The sequence below is a fragment of the Microtus pennsylvanicus genome, chromosome 17 (assembly GCF_037038515.1).
Source record: "Microtus pennsylvanicus isolate mMicPen1 chromosome 17, mMicPen1.hap1, whole genome shotgun sequence".
Classification (NCBI taxonomy): Eukaryota; Metazoa; Chordata; class Mammalia; order Rodentia; family Cricetidae; genus Microtus; species Microtus pennsylvanicus.
Window position 1 is genome coordinate 26,520,814 of NC_134595.1, and position 25,154 is coordinate 26,545,967.

At 50.0% G+C, this 25,154-nt stretch overlaps 1 protein-coding gene across 1 annotated transcript; it reads left to right on the plus strand.

Annotated features, from left to right (window-relative positions):
* The first annotated feature begins 2,939 nt into the window (after nt 1-2,939).
* On the plus strand, nt 2,940-17,514 carry Pdcd1 (programmed cell death 1). Its single transcript, XM_075951409.1, has 5 exons — nt 2,940-3,150; nt 13,400-13,759; nt 13,929-14,093; nt 14,726-14,760; nt 15,260-17,514. The coding sequence occupies exons 1-5, from the start codon at nt 3,075-3,077 to the stop codon at nt 15,491-15,493; spliced, it is 870 nt and encodes a 289-aa protein (XP_075807524.1). The 5' UTR covers nt 2,940-3,074; the 3' UTR covers nt 15,494-17,514.
* Nucleotides 17,515-25,154: the final 7,640 nt, after the last annotated feature.

Sequence of the window (25,154 nt, forward strand, 5' to 3'; positions counted from 1 at the left end):
TTCTCTGCCCTGTCTAGAAGGAGGAGAGCCCCCACCGGGGCGGGGAGACTTCTGAGGGCTTGACACAGGGAAGCTCCGCTGGTGACCACCGAACCCAGTCTTGGGTTAATTCTTCCTACCTGGCTTACTGAGTATTTCCTCAGTGAGTCCAGTAAGAAACAGATGTAGATGCAGGCTCTCCAGTTCATGCTACCATGACAACCTTACATCCAACGATCACACTCACGGAATGCTAACTGCTGGCCATACCCAGATCCACACAAGAATGTCCCTAGCAGCTCTGCCCATGATCCTTACCAACTGGGATCTTCCTACACCTGCCCCAGTTGGAAACAGATCGTGCCACCAACCCTGGCTCAGTACCCAAAGGGATTAGAGAGCTAACCTATGATTGGGGGGAATGATGCCCCATTAAAAACTGAAGCAACAGGCACCTGCTGTACCACACTGCACAGGTAGCCAGCACAGTGGGACAGCTTGTGTGTTGGGAATTATGTGTGTATTGGGACATAGCATTGGTATCAGAGGAGAAAGTGAGTCCTGAGGATTGTGTGTCTATTGCGAGACAGTATATGTGTTTGAAACTGTGTGGATTATATCATATATCATGTGTGTTGGGGATTGCATATATATTAAGAGACAGCATTATGCTGGGGATCGCTTTACTGGGGAAGAGAGTGTGATAGCGATTTTATATGTATTGGAAGATAGCATGAGCCAGGAAATGTTGGCTCATGCCTTCATCCCAGCACTCGGGAGGCAGAGGCAGGCAGATCTCTATGAGTTTGAGGCCAGCCTGGTCTACAGAGCTAGTTCCAGAACAGCCAGGACTACACAAAGAATTGGAATTGGGTGTGTACTATAGGATAGTATTGTGTTCGAGATTGCATGTCATGGAACATAATGTGTGTGTTTGGAATTGGAAGTACTGGAGGACAATATGTGTCTTGGGGATTACATGTGTATTTGCAGATCACTGAGAACGGGGAGATCATACGTACTTTCTAGAATATGTGTGCTTGGGGCTAGCATGTGTATTTTGGACTGTGGCTCTGGGGAATAATATGTATGTTGAAGATTGTGGGGTTTGCGGGGACGGTTGATAAGGCGTAAATAGTGTGAGTTGGGGTATGACCCAGTAATCCCTCTCTAGGCCTGGTTCTAGGACCCTGTTGTTCCATACCCAACACTTCCCTTTCCCTCCTGCCCTTTCTCTCCCACTGCCTGCCTCCTTGCAAGCCCTGGGACCCACAAGATTCAGACCCCAGACCCTCTCAGGAAAACATTTCCTCGTGAAGGGGGTTGCAGCGGCTATTGCCAAAGGAAAACCAAGTAGGGCTACCTCAGGCCCAGCCCTGTTCCTCACCCCACTGCTAGGGAGGAGAAAGGAAAGAAGAGAGAAATAAGGCCTAGAGATACAGGGGAGGAAGAAAGTGCAGCAGAATAGGAAGGGAGGGAGACAGGCAGGGGTTTTCTCCCTTTCTATAATAAGATGTCCCACAACTTGCTGGCCTAGGATGTTGAGTCAGCCTCCGGGAATGGGATGAGAGCTTGCTGCTCACACTCCTTCCTGCTCCTCTCCAGTCCTCACAAGCTACTGTACCCTGTAGAGCCCGAAGTCCCAGAGTCCAGCAGGAGTCTAGCTAGAACATCAGAACAGGACTGCATGGGCTCTATCCAGAACCCACCCTAGGCCTGTAGTCTTTTCCTAATTACCCAGCCCGCTTGAGGGACTTGCTAGCCTGAACATGCCTGGGAGCCACAAGGCTGTCAGGAGGCTCTGTAACAGCCAGGCCTGGGGAGGGGATCCCCCTCGCTTCTGCCCACAAGCCCCATACTGAGACTGGGGGCGGCCAGTCTGTGCCTCACACTCTTTTTCCATCTCGGCGGCGCTGTACAAAGTAACATTTCCTTTCCTTCCCCACTGAGCCTGGTGCCTCTGAACTGGGGTGACTGCCACAGCTGGCAGATGGTTTCCAGCCGGGCTGGTTATTTTAAGGTTGTGAGACCCACACATCTAATATCAGCAGTTTCGTTTTTCCTATTTCCCATTCACGGTGACAAAACACATGAGAGCCGAACTCTTAAGTAATCGGAGATGTCCACAAATGGCCAACCAGCCTGGGGCTATACGCACAGGTCTGCCTACCCCTTCCCTCCCCAGGGAGACAGGGACAGGACAGGTGTCGGGGGTCCCCCACCACCTAGGGACTGAGAAAGGTTGACTGGGAAAAGGACCTAAAACCTGACCACCAGGTCAGTGAAGAGGAAGACCAAGGTCAGCAGGACCAGCAAGACTAGGACCACTGTGGACACAGAGAAGACAGTGACCTGAACAGGTGGGCCCAGTGTCTTAAAGGGGAAAAGAAGCCATGAGAGAAAGCCAGACTAGACCCAGAGGTTTTCTGGGTCTGAGGATGTGGCTGGGGAGAGAGGCATCTTCTTGGGGGTACTAGGAGAGGCTTTCGGGCCTCCTCTGACCCATCGGGCAGAGCAGGTGGTGGTGGCTTGGCTCTTGCTCCCCAAAAATAAAGGACCAAGCCATAGCTCAGGGAACTCAAAGGTCACACTTGCCAGCCAAGATAGGTGAAGGTCCAGCTCACCCTCCCTGCAGCCCGGGAGTACACCCATCCTCCAAAGGGACAAGAGTAAAGCCCTCGTCTCAGGCTCCCTAAACCTCAGGAGCTAACCATCAGGATGTAGGGAATGGAAAGGACCAAAATTGCCCTCAATATGGGACCCGAAATGGAGCAGGAGGCAAAGGCGTCTGGTCTTCTCTTCCCTCGCTCTGTTCCCCAACTCCCTCACCTCTCGCTAGCCGCCCCCACCTGCTCCTCCCAGGCATCTTTCCCTCCCCCTCCTCCCTCCCAGGCCCCTCCCCCACCCTTCTTTGCCTGTTCTCCCACCTCTGTGGAGGTGGAGGAAGAGGGGGCGGGAGCCAAGAACAGGTCTCCTCCCTCCAGCATAACCCAGGACCGTTTCCCTTCCGCTATAGACAACTCTGCCTCAGCAGCCGAGGAGGAGGAGATAGCGGGCCCCAGCGTTTGAAGGAGGCGCAGCCAGGGGCTCTGGGCATGTGGGTCCGGCAGGTGCCCTGGCCTCTCACTTGGGCTGTGCTGCAGTTGAGCTGGCAAGCAGGGTGGCTTCTAGGTATGTGGCTCCGAGGGACGTGGGATCAGGGTTGGTGGCTGGGGCAGGGCTTGAAGAAACGGGCACCCAGAGTCCCTGTCACTGGAGGAGAGGAACACCTGTGTCTCTTGGTTACCTAGATTGGTTCCTTTTTTTTTTTTTCGCCCTCGGTGGGTTTTACAGGTGGAAGGCCTGCCAGGGCTCAGCATCCGCCTCCTAGTTTCTTCCAGGCAGACTGAACATTTGTCCAATCTCAGCTGATCCTTTATGTCCCTCCCTGTGGAGCAATGGTGGGTCTGGCCTTGGCCACCACGGCTCTGCTTCAGGATTCTGCCAGGCCCTGGTGTCCTTGCCCCTCCCCTGTGTTTTCTTATAGTTGGGGACATCCCTCCATGAGGCCCGCACTACACACTGGATAGATGGCTGGCAGTTTATCCCCAAGGGTCTATCAGCTGTATACTCCTCATGGGCACAGTTTCCTGTGTTGCCATCTCTGGAGGACTCTAGACCGCACATTCCTGGCCTCCTAGCATCCATAGTGGACTCAGGGGAGGGTGAGATCGAGGGGTACAGCGATCTTGGTCAAATTCCTCACAGAGAAAACTCGACCTCACTCCCCTATACTCTTTACCCTGTACCCTGTACCCTCTACTCTCAGGACTGAGCCCACCTTCGCTGGGAACCCAGGGCTAGGGGAAAAGTCACCTAGCTCCTGGGCCAGGGCTACTCCTGCAAAGCGTAGGACAGTGACCCAAGCTTCTACCCTGTGCTGACTGCCCTAGGACATGTTTTACCTGTAATGATGTCCCCTTGCTCATATGAGGCTTCAGTCACCTCCACCCCGGCCTCTTCACCATCTTGAGAGCTGGGTAGGACTGGGAACTGAGTGTGCTCATCACCTTAGGCTGCAGGCCAAGGCCGGTTGGGAGGCTGGGAATACTTTGCCTCCATGCTGGCCTCTGGTAGGAGAGCCCTTGGGTTGCTATCAGGACTGATGAGCATACAGCTCTGAACATGGGAGATGGTCCGAGGCCCTAGGGATGAAAGATGAACCTTGGGGGAACCTTATCAGGAAACCCAGGGAACAAAGGGAGAAGGATCATGGATCATCGGAGAGAAGGACCCAAGACCTAAAGGAGGCTGTGACTCACTCTGGTGACCTGACACACTGGGCATGTCCCCAAATGCAACTTCATGACAGAGTACGGAAAGAGGGGTGTGTTCTGCAGGCCTGCTCTAGACTGTCTGGCAAATGTCTTGGAGCCGGCGTTCTTCTCTTGCCATCTGAACAGCCTTGCGCCGAGCATGTCCCACAGCCAGTGCCCTGCACTTGGTGGCAGTGGACTTTACGTCCAGGACATCTCTCCCTTCCGGATTGCCTCGCTCTCTTTATTTCAGTTGGTCCCGTAGACAGCCCCTCTCATGCTTACTAGTTTTACACGTCTCCCAACCTCAACCGTGACTGCCTAGTGACTAAGGTGAGGAAATTCAGGCTTGGAAATGGACCATCATGTGTCCAGACTAAAGACAAGCATGCCCGTCAAACGTTCAAAGCCAGCCTGGGCTGCCTTGCTGGCAGACCCTTTCAGAAGAAGCCGTAAGTTAGGAATCCATAAAGCCATTGGTGAACATGGTGACCTTTGGTGAGCCTCTCAGTCTCTTTACCGTTTTCTCGCCTACATTTTCTTTCTTTTGTTCTTTCGTTTTTCCATTTTATTGTTTTATCTTAGGTGTATGGGTGTTTTGCCCTTATGTCTGCATCGCATGTGCGCCTCGTGTCTGGGGAGGCACTGGAGTTACATGTGGTTGTGAGCTGCCATGTAGATGCTGGGAATTGAACCTGGGTCCTCTGGGAGAACAAACAGCCAGAACTTTTAACCACCGGGGCATCTCCCCAGCCTCCCACCTACAATCTGGGGAAAACAGTTACTGCCTCGTGAGATTTGCTCAGACCACTTATGAAAACTGCCAAGCGCATCCTAAGGACACATTTCTTAAAGTCAGACTTGCTTTCTATAATCCATAATTTTGAAAAATACGTACATACATATATGTATATACACGTCTGCATAGATAACCTATTAAGCCCATTCAGGCTTGCTCCTATGTGTACGTGTTCAGGGTTGACCTCTTGGGATTGGACAACCTGCCTGGGAATTTGTCTGTGGAGCAATTGATTCCCCCTCTCTCATTAGCCATTAGCCTCCGATAGCTTTTCATATGGGGATAGGACCGTGTGGAATTTCCTCTGTTCACATCTGTGTGGCAAGTGGTGTTGTAATCATGCTAGTCTTGTGTTCAGTCTGCCATGGTTCAGAGCTCGTGGGTGTACTGGCCCTGTAGTGTCCAGGGAATGCTCTGTCAACAGGTGACCTGGTCCTCCGGCTCCTACAAGTTTTCCACGCTGTCTTCTGTGATTTCCCTGAGCCTTAGCGTCAGGGTTTGCGTTCCCAATCTATCAGTCAGAGCTGTGCGATCCAGTCACTTGTTCTCCTGTGAGTGTGTTGGGCATCTCTGAAATCACAGCCTTATGTTGCAAAAAGAATCTTCTTTGGGGAAGGAGTGGGAAGTAGATTTGGCATGTAAAATGAGAAAGGACAGTTTTTTTAAAAAATTAAATTAAAAAATTGAAAAAAAAATGATAAAAAAGAAAATCTTCTTTGATGAGGGGTGAGGGCACATTTGTGTATATAAGGATAGATATTTAGAAAACAGCGATAGATAGATAGATAGATAGATAGATAGATAGATAGATAGATAGATAGATAGATAGATAGATAGAACTCTGTGTGTGTATGTGTTATATTAGTTTAGAATATTGACCTTTCTTGGGGCAATGTCTCATCAGATTGCCCAGGCCAGCATAAAACTCAAAATTGTCCAGCTCTAATCTCACCTGGCTTATTGGTACTTCCTATCTTTACTGGCTTGACTGGACCACTGTCACCAAGTACCACAGCTTGTGGAGAAGGGGTTTAGGAAGCATTGTATCAGGCTTGGGGTCTTAAACTGGAACTCAAGATAGGGGGAATCCTCAGTCTCTGTGAGCCGGTTAAGTTCCAGGTCCCCCTCCTGCCTCTGAATTCTCCAGCAACCTTTGGATTCCTTGGTACCTAGACACATCCCACTCCTCTGCCTTTATTCTTATGCATCAGTGTCCATAATCCCCTTTCTACATAGACATCAGTCCCTCTAGCTGAGACCTACCCTCTCCAAAGTGACCTTATCTAATTAATCCTATAGCTAGCCCCTACTGCTAGCGAATTTCTATCCCTAGGTGCTGGTGTAAAGGCTCCAGTTTGTGTTTAGAAACAGTTCAGCCCCATCTCCCATCTCCTCTCATCACTGTGAGGCTCTGCATCACTAAGCATCAACGGCAGATGTTAGGAAGCCTTTTACCCGCATCCCTGTCAGTCCCATGGAGACACATCCCCACCTAGATGCAGCTAGAGCTCTGACTAGCTCATCTTGCTTCTAACTGGCTCGCTTCTCCCTGGCTGGAACCCTTGTGGGTGACATGGTTTTGGTTGAGTATCTGCAGGTTCTTTGCCTTTGGCTTGGTTAGCCTGTGCTCTTAGCCGCTTAGGCAAGAAATGCGGAGTGTCATCTGGGACATCTCACATCTACTTGAAACTACAGCCCTGGTCGTCTTTGGAAGTGCCCTTCTGGGATCCTCACCCTGGGGACATTTCTCCAGATGGACATAGGGGATACAATCCATTTGTAATGAATAAGGAGACCCCTGTCACCCCCCTGACCATGCTTTCATCATCTCAGATGAGTCTTGCCTAAATAAGGTACTTTATGCGTCTATGCGGTTATGATTTGGCCTCAGCGCACAGGAGCCTGTGGTCTGCAGTGAGCTTGTCTTGTGGCCCTCCAGGTTCAGGCGGACTGAAAGGACTCACCCTTTCAGCCTCCCAGTGCTAACCAGGACATGGCACTCACCCATCAACTCAGCTCTGTCCATGAACCCAAGAAAAAGCTCAGGGAAACCGAGAAGACCCCTGACATCTCCGAATCACACCCTCTATGCAGAACCGCACAGGTTAAGGAGGCCAGGAAGACTCCTGGGGGGAGAAAGCCTAGCTTAGTCCCTGTTCTGCTGTTCTATTTATGAAGAACAAGGTTTAATCATCTCGGGGTTCTAGGAGCTGGGAGTCTAAGATCAAGAGGTGGTCTCCAGTGAGTCCTTCTTGCCAATGGGAGGAGTGCAGGGTCCCAAAGTGGTCCGGGGATCCTAAGAAGGACGGGGCAAGTGCTCAGTCTTTGAGCCCAGCCTCTTCCTCCACAGCATATGACCCAACAGCCTGTGAGTGGGCACGCAGCTCCCTCCCGAGCTCTCCCTTCCCAGTATCACTCGCATATGACTTGGGGGTTAGTGTTCTGGGGACAGGAACTCACTGACGGCATGATTGTGGGATGAAAACTCCCAAGTAAGTTGGACAGGGGTGGGGTTGAAGAGCAGAAGGCTAAGTTGCCACCACTGGCACCCCCACACTTGGCCAACAATGGCAGAAGTCCCGGGACAGGTTGGACAGGGTAAAGGGGCCCTTTACATTATATTCTGGGCTTCACACCCCACTAGGTTGGAAGACAACGGGGTGAGTTCAACTAGGCTGGTTCTGGGTGCATCCCCAAAAGGTATCCCAGTCAGTTCTAGGTTCCCAAATCCTGGTTAGAGATCCACAAGATGAGCGGCAAAGTGAGCTAAACATGAAAAAGGGCCAAATCTCCTCACCGGCATGCACACTGCCAAGTGAAGGTCAGGCTCATCTGTTAATTTTTACAAATAAAAGAAGTGTGTGTGCGTGTGTGTATGTGAACATCATTGTACATGCACATTTATGTGCATGCGTGTGAGCATATATGTGGACACCAGAGGTAAATATTAGATATCTTCCTCTGTTTCTCTCCACCTTCATTTTTGAAACAGGAGCTCTCTCTCTCTCTTACTGACTCAGTCAAATTGGCTCTCCAACATGCCTCAGGTGTCCTCCTGTCCCTGCCTTCTCAGTCCCAGGATTACAGGCAGGCACTGCCACACCGGAATTAGATAGATACTAGAAATCAATCTCCTCACATTTGGTTGGCAGACACGTTAGCAACTGAGCCAACACCACAGCCCTGTGACGCTTCTGGTGTGTGGATGTGGGTGTCCGTGGGTGCACGCACCTTTGCGTGCGTATGTGCTGGCCAGAGGAAGGTACCCTGCCTTGTTGCTCATACCTCTGTGGAGATTACACCCGCTAGTGATTAACTCCGAGTCCTCAGTAATGCACCGGTGTCACATTAAGGAAAGAAATTGAAGCACCTCCCCTTGGAGTCACTTAAGCAAGAGCCAGTCCAGATTGGAACTCTCTACTTCATGCTCCGCGTGTCTCTCTGTTTGAGTCTGAATCTGTGCCTGCGTAAAAGCTGGCTTGTGCATCTGCCCGTATGTCTGTGTCTTCTGTTCAGTATGTGTGTGTGTGTGTCGTAGCTGTCCGTTTCTGTGAGTGGTGTCTGTCTGTTGTATGAGCTGTGTGTATATGTCTGTCTGTCTGTCCATTGTGGACGTCTGTATCTATGTGTACTCTCTGTCTGTTGTATGAGGTGCTCATGTGTTTGTGTATATGTGTGTGGCTGTCATGGCTGTCCGTGTCTGTTGTATGAGTTCTACATGTGTGTGTGTGTGTCTGTCTGTCTATTGTAGATGTCTGTACCTGTCTATACTTTCTGTCTGTTGTATGAGTTGCTCATGTGCTTATATACATGTGTGGTCGTCATGGCTGTCTGTCTGTGAGTGGTGTCTGTCTGTCTAACATAGCTGTCTGTATCTGTGAGGCTGTCTGCCTGCTGTATGAGTTCTGCATGAGTGTGTGTGTGTGCCTGTCTGTCTGTCCCTCAGAAAGGACTTTGCTCTGTCGTTATGGAACAGCATAAAAAGCATCCTATGGGGAGAGAACGGGATACTTGACAGAAATCTTTAAGAGTGTTACCAGGGATTAAGTCGCTGGCTCCCACTCATCTCAGCAGACCCAGATGACAAGCACCATTGTCACCCAGTACCCGTACACGGATGCTTTCCACCTTCGTGACAGATTTTAGAAGACTGCCTTCAGCCTCTGCATTTTCTGCTTGCAGCAAACGGTCCACATGCATTATCTGAGTCAGGGGCATGGAAGAGTGTGTAACTTAAGACTGCAGCTATGCATTGCTCGGGTTGTAAACGCTGATTACATGGGAGATCCAAGGCATGTAAGGTTCATTGTTATATTGTTCTCTTAAAGGCAGGTTATACTGGGGCTCGGTGGCACAAAGCTTGGGAGGCAAACGGATCTCTTGAGCTCAAGGCCGGGCTGAGTACACAGTGATTTAGCAGTCATTTTTTTATTGATTTTATTGAGCTCTACATTTTTCTCTGCTCCCCTCCCTGCCTCTCCCCTCCCCTTCAACCTTCTCCCAAGGTCCCCGTGTTCCCAATTTACTCTGGAGACCTTGTCTTTTTCTACTTCCCATGTAGATTAGATCTATGTATGTTTCTCTTAGGGTCTTCGTTGTTGTCTAGGTTCTCTGGGATTGTGATTTGTAGGCTGGTTTTCTTTTCTTTATGTCTAAAAATCACTTATGAGTGAGTATATGTGATAATTGTCTTTCTGGGTCTGGGTTACCTCACTCAAAATGATGTTTTCTAGCTCCATCCATTTGCTTGCAAAATTCAAAATGTCATTTTTTTTCCTGCTATGTAGTACTCTATTGTGTAAATGTACCACATTTTCCTTATCCATTCTTTGGTCGAGGGGCATTTAGGTTGTTTCCAGGTTCTGGCTATGACAAACAATGCTGCTATGAACATAGTTGAGCACAAGTCCTTGTGGTATGATTGAGCATCTTCTGGATATATACTCAAAAGTGGTACTCCTGGGTGTTGAGGAAGGTTGTTTCCTAATTTTCTGGGAACTCACCACACTGACATAGGATAGCAGTCTTAAGTCTTCAGTGAACACAAGCTGTTATTAACTTTGGCTGTGAGTTCCAACAAAAATCCCAGTCTCTTAAAATGTAAGTGATACTTTCAAACTATTGCATCACCACCCACCATATTCCCTTGAGACAATATCTTCCACTAAACCTGGAGCTTGCGTTCTTCAGCCAAGCTACCTGGCTGTAAGTCTCCAAGGCTTCTCCTGTCTCTACCTCCCATGATGCTGACATTGCAAGCACATACTGCCACAGCTGACTTTTCCTTTCCAAACTTCCTCTCCCAGTTCTCCTTTCTCCCCCCTGTGAAATTTCTAACTGTGCACACAACACCAGAACAGTTTCCTGGAACTTACCGTATGCGAGGGGCACAGAGAAATCCTCCCTTCTCACATCTCCTCGCCACTCACTTTGGATTAACCGGAAGTGCCTTTCTCACAGCAGGACAGCGCCTGCCTGTGATCTCGGCACCTAGGGGGCAGAAGGTGAATTGTGAGTTCAAGGCCAGCCTCAGCTCTTGAACCAGTTCCTGTCTTTAAAAGAGAAGCCACCGTTATGCGTTCTAACCACAGTGACACTTCACTTTCATCTACCTGTGCGCTCCCACAGGCAGCCACAGCATGAAAGGGAGACTCAGAAGTGCTGCCTAGGGCCTCAGATGCTGCAGCATCTGTCTCGCTTTCTCGGGACTGCAGTAGATGCTTCGTGCTGAACACACCTAGCCACCATCGCACGCAACGAGGTGCTCCCAGATCAGCTCCTGATAGCTCTCTCAAGGGCCTAATTTCTGAGTGACACTGTACTTCTATGGATGATCTGAGTCCCTGGGGGTATCCCCCTCCATATAGTATTACCACCTTGTGGCCTTCAGAGGCAGACGCTCTCTTGCCAAAGCCCAGTCCCTCCTAACATCCCCCCTATGAGGAAGTCCCCACCCTTGTCATCTCTAGGCTCATCACAGGCACATGGAGGGAAGACAGATGCCAGTTCAAGAAAAGAATTCCCACACGAGATGACTAAGGGAAGATAAGAGGCTGTGGGGTACAAAGGGAGCAGGGACTGCTCTGAGGAGGGAGGAAGGGACATGGGGGGAGGCCCCCAGACATGGACAGAGCAAGATAGAGCCCTGGGATGGGCACAAGCAGAGACCCACAAGAGGACAGAGACCTGGGAAGTCAACGACCCTGCCACCAGAGGAATAAACTGCAAAGAGTCAGTGAGAAGACAAGCGACCCAAAATGTCATACATGTAGACACAGGAGCAGGAGAGACGAGGCAAGGCTCTGAGACCCGTGATCAAATGTCTACCCAAGAACTCATCTCGGGCAACCTAGGGGCCAGCGTTGAGAGGGTGGCAGGTGGCTCCCTGAGGACACACCACGGTCCCAAAGCCTAGGGGATGGATCCCATCTGAAGACAGGAGGTGACATCTGGGCAGAGGGTCCACAGGTCACAGCTACCCTTGGAGAGGTGTGACAGTCCTGCCCAGAACAAAGAAGAGTCCTATGCCTTTTGGCTGTCCGGGGCTTTTCTGGTCCTCATGACCCTGGTAACTCTTGAGAATCTGTTTGGAGATCGGTGCTTAAGTGTGGCTGTGGTGGTGGCTTTGCCGTGTCAGGGTAGGGCTGGACAGATTACCTGGAGTGCTAAAAGGAGCTCAAGTTTCTATTTCCAAGGATGGAGACCATAGACCAGACCACACTGATAGATTCTAGAAGGGTGAAGGTGGGGATGATATGTTTGCTTCACCAAATCCGAGTCTAACCTTACTATAGTTGCTGGAGGCTTTCTTGAAAAAAAGGCTCATATATTTCTTGAGTGAATGTTCAAAGAAGAGATTTATTGACACTACTGTGCTGTGACATGCTAGCTGCATGTGGTTTAGACAGGCCAAAGGAAGAGTATACTGTAGCCCCATGATGTTTGTGTTGCCTCTGAGGAGGGACAGAACTTGGCTAGGATGGGAAGATCTCATACTGGCCACCCTCAGCCTGGGCGTGACTCCTCTGAGGACCCTTGACATCATTGATCCTCCTGGCCCACACAGACCTACAGACCACTACCCAGAACCGCATGACTCAGGCTTCCCCAACTGCATGAGATCTAGGGACCCTGGCCTTTGCAGCACTCCAGGCCTGGCTCATAGACTACGCCCACCCGCAATTCAAGCGGCACTAGACCATCAGCAGGGCCTGGCATCGTGCATCCATCACCCCTGTATAGCTGAGAACATCAGAGAGGGGAAATGTCAATTCTGCTTCTTCATTGGTGGAGGCAATGTTTATAGTACAGTGCCCTGGGCCATGTAATTGGGTAGAATTCCCTCGCTATATGTCTAGGTACAACTGGGGACACAGCTCTGTTTTGCACTGGCCCTTTCTCTGTGTGCATAGCTGTCTCCCCAGCAAGTGTGTGTTTGGCAGGTCTGTCTTCCCTTGTCCCTGGAGCTTCTGACTGTACCCACATCTCTGACTGTGGGTTCAATGGTTGGCATCACATGGGTCCCAGTAGGGTGTGTTTTAGAGTACCAGCAGGAGGTTATATGTAAGTGTGCACATATATGTGACAAGAAGCCTGTCAGTGAGATAGGCACCTGCTGAGAAGAGCCACGAGGCCCTGCAGGATGTGTGAGGTACCCCTGACCAAGCCCTGGCAGCCGTACCATCCCATTCATCTTTGTTTTGGGGAGTCCTGCACCATGGGACCTCTCCTTCTGTCCACTTCAGGGACAATGGTCTTTGGAGGCCCCTGGCTGTGACCTCTAATATGGCTGGAAGACACGACTGCCCCATAGCTTCTGCTACCAGGGCAGCTCTGTCATGCTGGATGGCGTCTCTGGTCCAGGACACAGCCTGGACCCCAAGTTTACTAAAGAATACACTACCTCCAATGTCTGGGTTTCTCGTGGAAGTCCCACTTCCCAATGTAGCATCCCACTGACCCTTCTAACAGAACTAGATGGCTAGGGCTAGAACATGCAGGTCTGGCCCAGGACTCCTTGCATTGGAGTGGGAAGGTAAAGATATCTGGAGGGGGAGGAGATCCCAAATTCTCAAAGGACAGAAATAAGCATGTCAGATAGATGCTTCCAGTCTCTAAGTTCAGTTACACTAAAGGAAGAACCCTGCTTGTTGGGGATAGGGACTCACATAGCCACAAGAAGCTACAGGCTCCTGAGCAGGGGTACCGCTTAGGAGATTGACCTGGGGTCGATCTGAGAGAACCATTCCTCTCCCCAGAGATTTCAGAAAATGGTCAAAAAGGGTACGCCCCTTCCTCACAGAGCTTTTTTTCTCCTCCATCTCAGAGGTCTCCAGCAATTCCTGGAGGCCCCTCACCTTCTCCCCAGCCTGGCTCACAGTGTCCGAGGGAGCAAATGCCACCTTCACCTGCAGTTTCTCCAACTGGACCGAGGACCTTATGCTGAACTGGTACCGCCTGAGCCCCAGCAACCAGACTGAAAAACAGGCCGCCTTCTGCAACGGTTTCAGCCAGCCTGTCCGGGACAACCGCTTCCAGATCACACAGCTGCCCAACGGGCATGACTTCCACATGAACATTCTCGCCACACGACGAAATGACAGTGGCATCTACCTCTGTGGGGCTATCTCCCTGCCCCCCAAGCCACAAATCAAGGAGAGCCCTGGAGCAGAGCTTGTGGTAACAGGTGCGGCTAGAAACATCTGAATCGGAGACCCCTTATGGTGGAGCCCATGGAAGTAGGGTGGGTGGCCAGTCAGTGCCCATTCAAAGTGGGCTTGAAGCAGGCAGGATGGTTGCCCCTAAAGCGAATACATGATTGGTGTCCTAGAACTCTATCCTTTGTGGTCCTGTAGAAAGAATCCTGGAGACCTCAACAAGATACCCCAGCCCCTCATCACCCAGGCCAGCAGGCCAGTTTCAAGGCTTGGTCATTGGTATTATGAGCGTTCTAGTGGGTGTTCCTGTGCTGCTGCTACTGACCTGGGTCCTAGCTGCTTTCTGCTCAACAGGTGTGTCAGGTAAGGCTCTTCAGAACCCTGCCCCTACCCCTGCCCCAGCCCCAGCCCCAGCCCCAGCCCCAGCCCCACCAAAATCAAAGCCTCAGGCCTTGCAAATAGTCTTACTGGCCATTGTCCACCCACAATGCCTCCTTCCAACACTTCTACCTTCTACCTTCCTCATGGCTCCTGACTGTCCTGAAACCTTGTAGTCCCAATACTTTACACCCACTTGGACCATCACACATCCTAGCCACTACAAGAGCCTGTATCCGCCCCACGCACAGCTAGCTCCAGGAGCGTCCTAGCTAAGTCTGGTCATCAGCCAGCTAAGAAACCACACGTAGTATCTGCAGCATGTCTGCCGTGTGTTATGGTGTACTAGGAAAATGGTCACACGTGGGCATCCATCCCTGTGGCAGGCCCGTAGTCCGCAACTCATGACCCATACTAAATGGGAAGGGCATGAGTGGGAATAGAAAGCCTGATGCCTGCCCATGGTCTAGGTCTCCTCAGGGCCTGAAACCCCTACTCCAAAACACACACACACACACACACACACACACACACACACACACACTGCCAAGACATTCCCCATCCAGGGAGGATGGTTCAGCAGCTGCCCCTCTAATTCAGAGTATGTTTCTCAACAGAGGCCAGAAGAACTGGAAGAAAGGAACAGCCTCTGGTGAGTCTGGGTCCCCTTTCTTGAGGGATTCATCACAGTCTACCCCAGGGCTTGGTACAGGCAGAGAGGACCATGAGGCCTGGGAGCTGCAGCCTAGAGAATTAAGCTCACAATTCCCGCCAGGACCCTACAGCCATATTCTGATGTTCTACCCATCAGCTGACCCCAGAGTGCATAGCCCTGACATTCCCATAGTCATTCTGTTCTGGGTAGAGACAAGTAAAAATGTCACATTTTGGAAAACTAAACCTGCAAGAAGGCCAGGAACCATTTAGAGGTAGAAACTGAACCAGAAACAAAGAGGCTGCATCTTAAATCTCAGAGGGTAGGGAGAAGGGACAGCTGTTAGGTCCCAGTTTCAGCGGCTGAGATCTCTAAGACGAACCCCAAATCCAGTGACAGATTGGAAACTCAGCATAGGGAATGTCTGAGATTATGGGATGCACACACCACCCCCAACTGACTACACAGACAACTCTTTCTTCTTCCTCCCTTGAAGAAGGAGGACGCCTCAGCTGCACCTGTCTTCAGTGTGGCCTACGAGGAGCTGGACTTTCAGGGAAGACAGAAGACTCCAGAGCTCCCCACGCCCTGCGTACACACAGAGTATGCCACCATCGTCTTCACTGAAGGGCTGGGTGCCTCATCCTTAGGACGTAGGGGCTCAGCTGATGTCCCTCAAGGTCCCCGGCCTCCAAGGCATGAGGATGGGCACTGCTCTTGGCCCCTTTGACCAGATGCTTCCACCATTAGCATCCTGCAGACTCTCAACGGAGAGCACCGGTTCATTCCTCCATCAAGAGGAGCATGCGGGTTACCGTGCCACAAAGGCTCCCAGGGTCTGAGCTACCTGGAGTGACAACCCACCACTTGTACCAGTTCCAACACATGCGTTGTTGAGTGACAGTTCTCTTAATGTCTGCCACTAGCTGGGAGCAGCAAGCATCCCTGTCCCCTCGGGCCACAAAGCACAGAGCTGGCCTGAGCCTAGGTCTCCTGAACCCTGCTGCTGGGAACTGTGAAAGGATTGCATCTCTGTAGCCTATGGCCTCGGGGAATTGTGTGTCTGGAAATGGGGAACCTGATTAGAGACTGCCTGTGAGGCACCCCCATAACAGGTATACAGTAGACACAACACCTAAAGCTGTCTTTGAGAGACACTCAGCTGGGAGACCATAGGCTGGGGCACCCGGGGACCCTGAACTAGTCCCAAGGCCTGGAGAGGTTCTGGTGAAGACTAGGAAAGTGCCCAGCATCAGGGGTCTGGGGAAGCATGACCACTCACCAGGTAGAGGCTCTATGAGGGTCCCTGCTGTCCTTCTGTATGCACAGGTACCTCAGATCTTTCTACAGCTGGGAAACTGAGGCAATGATGGGACCCAACAGAGCCAGAGACCCACCCACACCTCCAGTGAGGCACTTGCCTCTCCCCTGATCTCCCTTAGGGACCAAAAGCACAGGTCCCGTGTCAGCATCAGGGAAGGGAAAAGGGAGACATAGTTTTGACTTATACCAACTGTGGCCATCTTAGGCAGTGGTTTGGGTGTTGGGGTCTCTCCGTTCATCCTCTTCTGGAGTCCAGTTCTGGCTGCCATTCACGCTGTGCTGTGAGCTGGACAAAGGATTTCAAGGGTCCCCTTGACACTTCAGACAGTCAAGGCAGCGAGAGTCTAGCTGTCTGGTGGGCACCCATATGGCCAGGGCTCCGAGTCCCTTTCCTTTGGTTCTAGCCTATTATAATTAAATGGTAACAAAAGCTTTAAGAAATTCTGTTCTACTTCTGGCAGTGTTGGGGCTGGGGCAGTAAAGGAAGCGCTGCAGGGCCATGCCGAGGTTCCAGGTGAAGTAGGGCAGGTCACCACCCTCTTCAGGCCCAGTCTGAGCCAGTCCTTACCATTCCTGACATACACAGCCACTCCCTAGCCTCATCTCCATTCGTCATTCTCAGGTTTACATATCACCACCCAGGGACGAAAGACCTCAAGCGCAGAGGTTGAGGAAGAGGCATGCTCCCCACACCAGGCCTTCCGAGGCCCCCATGGCAACAGACCCCAAGCCTCAGCCCAGTTGAAAGATCCCCTGGGCTGCTTTGCCTGTATCCCCCATGTTCTCCTCTGTGAATCCTTCCAGGCAGCATTGGTGCCATGTGTTGGGAGCCATCTCTGTAAGGTGGGTGAAGAGTATCTGGATGAGAGAGGTACCTGTGGGTCCCTCCCTAGGACACAGCATAGGACATTTCAGAAGGGATAAACTGTTCCCAGCCCAGCACTAGCCCGAGGTCCTGACTTTTGACAACAGAGGAAGGCGGGCAGTCTTCCAGCCTCTGCTGGAGACCAGAGAGCCGCCGTTGGGTGCCGCAGCTACCCACACATCCCCTACCCCTTGAGCCTCTCCTGAGCTCACTGCCATCCATCCGTATTGAGCAAGGGAGAAGGCGATGTCATGTCCTGGACAGGCAGTGCCAGAGGAGAGAGGTCAAGAATAAACCAGGGTTCTATTCAAAAGAAACCTGGTCACCCAGCTGATAGGAAGAAGGTGAACATCAAGAGATGGGCAGCTCTCCACTGTTCAAGAAGCCCCCTAGGGTAGCAGACTGTTGCATGCTGGCCTGCTCCCTCTAGCACAGCTACAGGTGAGACATTACCCAGAGCAGTGGTCTCAACCTCCCTGATGTTGCGACTCTTTAATACAATTCCTCCTGCCGTGGTGACCCCCAACCATAAAATTATTTCATAAAAGCTACTTTGTAACTGTAACTTTGCTATGGTTATGAATCCTAACGTAAGGATTTGATACGCGATCCCCGTGGGAGTTGCGGCCCACAGGTTGAGAACCGCTGACAGGAGAAGCAGGGCACAGACATGCCTTCCCAGGGACACAGTGCTCTGCTCACAATGGCACCATACTGCGGACATGGTAGCTCTTCCTATAATTCTATAAATTCAACATCGTTCTGATAGAGAAAAAGTCTCACCTATATGTATGTAAGAAAGTGGACAAAGAAGCAGACAAGATAATCATGCAGGAAGGAGGAGAAGAGGCCCCACTGCCTGCGCTGGGACCAGAGAGGAGCCGCCTGAAGTCCCTGCAAGTGGGGACTTCCTATTAGGTCCTGGCATTCTCCTGGCTCAGTGTTCAGGTTCCCAACACATGCAAGACACTTGCACACTCCCAAACCCAGCAGAACATACGGACGAAACGTACAAGAAACTCAAGTAGGTGAGGGTGTGTTCCCAGACAGCATGGGTGTGGAACAAACCCTAGCTTTGGTCAAGGAGCAGTTCAAAATAAGATGGACATATTCAGCCCACAGAGTGGAAGGCAAAAGCCTCAATTCAAGGTGGTGAAAGACTATATCATACACAGCTGAAGTAAAACATCTGCCTGTCACACGAAGACCCAATGGAAAGGGGAAAATTCAGCCTATAATGGAAAAGTTGGCAGGAGATGTAACTATCAGTTCACCAAAACGCGTGGTGCACATCCCTCAATGCCGGCTTATACATGTGTGCATATGTGGTGTGTATGTTCACGCATGTGTTTTGTGTCTGTCCTTGTACATCTGTTGATGCACATGTGGATAAAGTGTGTGCATGGATGTGTGTGCCAATGCAGGTCACGTGTGTACACACGCGCACACACACACACCTTAAACGGGGAAAGAGTGCTCAATGTTACTCATCATCCCCTCCTCCATGGCAGAAGGCACCAAGCTTATAGCATTCACCTTTGCCCATCTGTTCCCTGCGTCACACTGTGAGGGAGGGAGGCACAGGACTGTCGGTGCTGAGTCAAAACCACACCAACCCAGCCATAGGGATCCGACCTGGCCCATGCCCTCTCATCCACATCAGCAGTCTCAACGATTTGAGCAGAGTCAGCACAAGGTGCTGTAAGGATGACCAGCAACTCCCTGTGTCTGAAGACGAAGAACCAAGTTAGATTTGCGCCAAAATGAGAAGGGAGCCAGGTGGGCATCAAAAAACACCAGAACTAAAATCCGATTAACTCGCCTTGTCTATGTTGTTACAAGAACATCGTTATGAGTTAAAAGAATATAAAAGGGATGGAGAGTACAAAAAGAAAAAAGGAGGGAGAAGAGGAGGAGGCACAGCAGGCGGGAGGAAGTGGTCGTTTCTCTCAACGGTTCTCTGAACCTCCCGCCTGGCTCTGGGCTGCAAAGGCGCTTCTGGGCCAGGCCATCCGGTGGTGGCAGCCCCTGTTCAGATAAGAACTGAGAACAGCAGGGACCTGTCAGCACTTCACATCCGCTTTCCCGTAAAGCAGCCGCCGTGGCTGCACCTCCCCGCACTCATTTTTTCCGTCCCCTAGCTCTGCCCCAGGCACATGTGTCACCGCCCGGCTGGGACCCTGCGCCTACCCCCTCCCACTGCGGTGTCCCTCATCTCTGGCGAGGCTGCAGCCTCAAGCAGCCTCTTGATGTGGCTCCTCCGCCACAAATCAAAGCTGACCCCAGGGGAGCAAGACCCAGGTGTCCAAGCTACCTACCCACGCTGAGCCCCGCCCAAAGGGTTTCTTTTTTTTTCTGTCCCCTCCCCATCTCTCAGGAAACGATGCCCTCCCTAACTGGTCTGCAGAGGTGGACAAAGGCCCCGGATTCAGACAATTAGGGTCTGGCACTGTAGGATGAAGGAGGCAGGAGAAGCAGCAGGGTTCTCTCAGAAGCCCAGTCAGTAGCTCTTGCTAAGGAAGGCAAGACAGGCACCTAGATCCCTGTGAGGACTAGAAGCTGAGTCCTGGTGGTCTCTGTCGTACAAGGTCAGTGGACAGGTGCCGGTGGAGCCCCTTTGCAAGAGAGGAGCTCTCGAGTTTTTAAGGGTTCAAGGTGTGGAATTCCTCCAGATGGCAATCAATCCATCAAGGCTCTGCAACACAGGACATGAGAATCAACAAGGCCACTCGGGACACCCTTTCTTCTCTTCTAGAATAGATTTAGAGTTTGTTTTGTTTTGTTTGAGACCACGGGGTCTCACTATGTAGTCCTAGCTGGCCTGGAACTCAGATCTGGCTGCCTCTGCTTCCAGAGTACTGGGATTAAAGATGTTCAACAGCACACCTAGTCTTTAATATTTTGTAAAAGGGTGTGTGTGTGTGTGTGTGTTTTTTCATGGACTGTGGGCATCATTTGTATGTAAATGTCCATGGGGGGGGGGATAGAGAGCATTTGATCCCTTGGAACTAGAGCCACCTGGTGTAAGTGTTAGGAACTGAACCTTGGTCCTTTGTAAGAGCAGCGGGCATTTTTAACTGCTGAGCCATCTCTCCAGCCAATGTATAGACCTGGTCAGGCTCCCCTTCTCACTGACAGGATCCCCTACCAGAAACCTGGCCCCAAGGTGTGGTCAGAGGGGGCTGTTACCAGGTAGCAAGCACCCAGGGACACCTGGTGGGCATATGTACACTGCTAACCCGCCCACACATGCTCATACAATCTGTAGCTGTTTGGAGGTTCATAGGTTTTTATCTCCAAACCCCAGAACCAAATCATTCCACAGGCAGAATGTTCATCAGGCATAAAAAGGGAATATTTGTGTCCCCCTCCACAGGCGCTTCCTCCACAAGAGTGAAGAGGTAGGAGCAGTCAGAATGCCCATCAGGGAATGAGTGAATGAACCAAATAGAGTCACCCATACAGTGGAACATCGGCCCCGAGAGGGAAGGAAATTCTGACATATGCTACAGCATGGATGAATCATAACAGCAGCGTGCTCAGGGAAGTAAGCCATTGCATGCAAAGACAAACTGCGATTCTACTCACCCGAGGAGTGAACGTCAGAGATGGCAAGTCAAGCAGCGGCCGCCAGAACCTGGGGTGCAGGTGGCAACTTTGTACTTAATGGGTCTAGAGTTTGTTCTCATAACAAGAATCTTATTCTGGACTGGAAGGGCCGTTGCTAAGCCAAGAGGGCTAACAGGGACATGTGGCCCTCTGCCTAATCCCAGAAGCTGCCTCCGTTAGGCAAAAGGGAAGGATTCTCATCTATGAGCACGTGACAACTGGCACTCCTCACTGAAGTAAGGGGAAACCAAGGCCCCAAGAGGGTCACCCTTAGTAGGCAGAGCTTGCCAGGGTGACAGGATCAGCAAGATCTGGGAGAGATGTGTAGGGCTCTTGTGAGCAGGACAGGCGGCAGGCCACCAGATGTGGTGTAAAGTGAAACCAGTGCTTAGAACTTAGCCCTTCTAGAGGGCAGCTTCTCCACTCACGACTCCTCGGCTGCAAAAGAGCTCACATACAACACGGTCCTCGGTGTCACTCAGTCTGCCAATGTGGTGGTCATCAATTTCGTCCGAAAATGAGTTGGCGTGAGGGCTCAGGGGTTATAGGAGCAGGTTCTACTCTTCCAGATGGTCCTAAATTTGGTTACCAGCACCCACATCAGACAGCTCATAACTGCCTATAACCACAGCTCCAGCAGGATCTAATGCCTCTGGCCTCTGTGGGCACCTCTACTCCTCTTTCTCCCACCCCTTCTCTCTCTCTCTCTCTCTCTCTCTCTCTCTCTCTCTCTCTCTCTCTCTCTCTGTGTGTGTGTGTGTGTGTGTGTGTGTGTGTGTGTGTGTGTGTGTGTGTGAAAAACAAAACATCTCCCCAGCAGCACCTGGTTTATATGTGACCCACAGCTGGGGACCATACCCTGGTCACAAAACTAGCCAGCCGGTTCAAGTCCCTGGTAAACTAGATGAACAGGGATCAGACCCTGAACACTTCCCAGTGTTGACAGGCTCATGAAAGGTAAGATAGGAGCCAAAGGGCAGGCATTCCCCAGAGCCAAGGCAGCCCTATGGCTGTTCAAATATCAAGTTTGTGGAACATGGTGATGAGTCAACATTATGCAAATATGCTAAAGACTATGCAAAAGATCTACTCTCCTTTTTTAATTTTACAGCTTTATTGTTACACATTTTTAATGAATAAACTTCATTTATTAAAATTGTTTTGAGTTTGCAGAAAGTAGAATGGTCCTATGTATTCCTCATCCCATCCCAGACAGCTAGGTGCAGAGTCCCTGCATTTAACAGATTTAGGGAGGGCATTTGCAGCTCCTGCACATCCATGCTCACCCGTCATTGTCCTCCAGAGCACAGCTTGCATCATGTCCCCTTGTTGGTGGCACTAAGTGGGTTTGTCAGATGTCTGATGACATGTACGGCCTTGACAGGCCCTGTCGAGTATCTTTCACAGCCCCAAAAGTCCTCTTTAAGCAGGAAGAAAGGTCAGACGCACATGACTGCAGGTCATGAAAAGATTAACTCCAAGATCCAGCCACCAAGAAAGACCATCCCTTGGACTGTGCCAGACCTCCTACCTCCCCAGGGAGTATGCGAAATCCTCACAACACAAGAAAAATCAACCTACAACCCACAAAAGCAAAGTAATTAAAAACAAACTTTAAAAAGTAAAAAAATTAAAAATCACCACTTTAAAGGATCTCTCATCCTTTCTGTTTGTTCCCAAAACTAAAAATGAAAGCTCCTGGATGTGGTGATGCAATCTTCTAAGAATATTCCTTACATTCTAAGAGACTGGAAGTTTGCTGAGCCTTGCAGCCAGAGTTAATAATACACGTGGAGTACTTAAGACTCAAGAGTGCTGTCCCCCTGTGTACCCAACCTGTTTGCTTAACCTGCCTTTAAGAGAATGATGTAACCATCAGCCTTACATGCCTTGGATCTCCCACATAATCAGCGTTTACAACCCGAGCAATGCATAGCTGCAGTCTTAAGTTACACACTCTTCCATGCCCTGACTCAGATAATGCATGTGGACTGTTTGCTGCAAGCAGAAAATGCAGAGGCTGAAGGCAGTCTTCTAAAATCTGTCACGAAGGTGGAAAGCATCCGTGTACGGGTACTGGGTGACAATGGTGTTTGTCATCTGGGTCTGCTGAGATGAGTGGGAGCCAGTGACTTAATCCCTGGTAACACTCTTAAAGATTTCTGTCAAGTATCCCGTTCTCTCCCCACAGGATGCTTTTTTTTTTTTTTGTTTTTTGAGACAGGGTTTCTCTGTAGCTTTGGTGCCTGTCCTGGAACTAGCTCTTGTAGACCAAGCTGGCCTCGAACTCTTAGAGATCCGCCTGCCTCTGCCTCCCGAGTGCTGGGATTAAAGGCGTGCGCCACCACTGCCCGGCTCATAGGATGCTTTTTATGCTGTTCAATAATGACAGAGCAAAGTCCCTTCTTAGGGACAGACAGACAGACACATGCATGCACAACTCATACAACAGACACCTTCACAGATACAGATAGCTGTAATAGACAGACACCACTCACAGCCACGGACAGCCATGACAGCCACACACATACACAAACACATGAGTACCTCATACAACAGACAGAGAGTACACACAGATACAGACGACAGACAAACATATACACACAGCTCATACAACATACAGACACACACATACACACACAGCTCATAAAACAGACAGATACCAGTCACAGACACGGACAGCTATCACAGACAGACATACAGACACACACATACACACAGCTCATAAAACAGACAGACACCAGTCACAGACACGGACAGCTACGACACACACACACACACACACACACACACACACACACACTGAACAGAAGACACAGACATATGGGCAGATTCACAAGACAGCATTTATGCAGGCACAGGTTCAGACTCATACAACAGACAGATGTGTGGAGCATAAGGTAGAGAATTCTAATCTGGACTGTCCCTTGCTTAAGTGACTCCAAGGGGAAGTGCTTCAATTCCTTTCCTTAATATGACACTGGTCCATTCTTGTTGACTCGGAGCTCATCACTAACAAAATAATCCACACCCCTGGACCTGAAAACAGTTCTTGAGTCTCTGGCTTACTCCAGCCCACTCCCACTCTGTGGAGCATATCTATACTTCCTTATCTATCTTAAAATATCTATACTTTAGCTACTGTATTTCTGTGTCTCATCAGTTCTTTGTTCAAGACACAAAGAACCTGGATATCAGGTCACAAAAGACACCCAAGATTCTCCGCAGTCACATTCTGGGTTCTGCATACGTACACACACGCGCGGACACACACACACACACACACACACACACACACACACACACCTTCACTCAAGTCCTGACCCCTTCACTCCTTGGCTTTGCCTTTTCCAGAAAGTCCTGTGGTTGCAATCACACAATAAGAGACTTTTCATATGGCCTCTCCTAGTCAAATGCATTTGAATTTCCATCTCTGCTTTTTCATAGCTTGATAGCTATTCTGTGAACGTTTCCTGGGAAAATGAACAAACTACTTTTCACCCCAGATGGGTCCCCAACAACAAAGAAAAGTATTTCTCTATGTAGCCCTAGCTATCCTAGAACACACTCTGTAGACTAGGCTGGCTTCAAACTCTCCTAATCTGCCTGCCTGTGCTTCCTGAGTGCTGGGATTAAAAGCATATACCACCACCCGGCTGCCTTAAAGTTCTTACAGAATGAATGAGAGGCTATTTATAAGAGCACAGGCAACTTATAAACTACTAGACTACTGAATAAAATGTCTTTCTCAGCAAGTTAGCAGTTTATATATCCTTGGGGAGGAGTATGGCTGCATAAGCCACCTCCCCATCAATCATTAAATGTATTATAATGTGTATAAGATAGATAGATAGATAGATAGATAGATAGATAGATAGATAGATAGATAGATAGATAGATAGAAGATTGTGGGTGGAAGTTTCTGTCCTATGTGGTCCTGCAGCCATTCAGTCCCAAGAAAACACACAGGGGTTTATATTAATAATAAACTAGTTGGCCTGTTAGCTAAGGCTTATTATTAGCTAACTCATACAACTTAAATTAACCTATATTCTTATTAGCCACATGGTTTGGTACCTTACTTGGTGAGGCATTCCCATCTTGTTTCCTTTGCATCTGGCCAATGACTGCAGACTGAGATTTTCCTCTTCCCAGAATTCTCCCGGTCTGGTCACCCTACCTAAACTTTCTGCCTGGTTACTGGCCAATCAGCATTTTATTAAACCAACATAAGTGACAAATCTTTACATAGTACAAGAGCATTATCCCACAGTGGAAGATAGATTGATTGGTTGATAGACAGATGATAGAAGATAGAGAGATGATAGATAGATGATAGATAGATAGATAGATAGATAGATAGATAGATAGATAGATAGATAGATAGGCAGGCAGGCAGGCAGGCAGACAGACAGACAGAGAATCTCCTCTGAGAAGGGCAGGGCCCAGAAACAGTTAATTGCTGATATATCTTCAGAGAGACGGTTACCTTTTAATTCTCTCATTCTATAAACTGTTAACTGCATATACTCAAGAAGGGGAAGAGCCCTGTAGCCCCTTCCTCTCCTCAATGAAGGAACACTAAAGGGCTCAG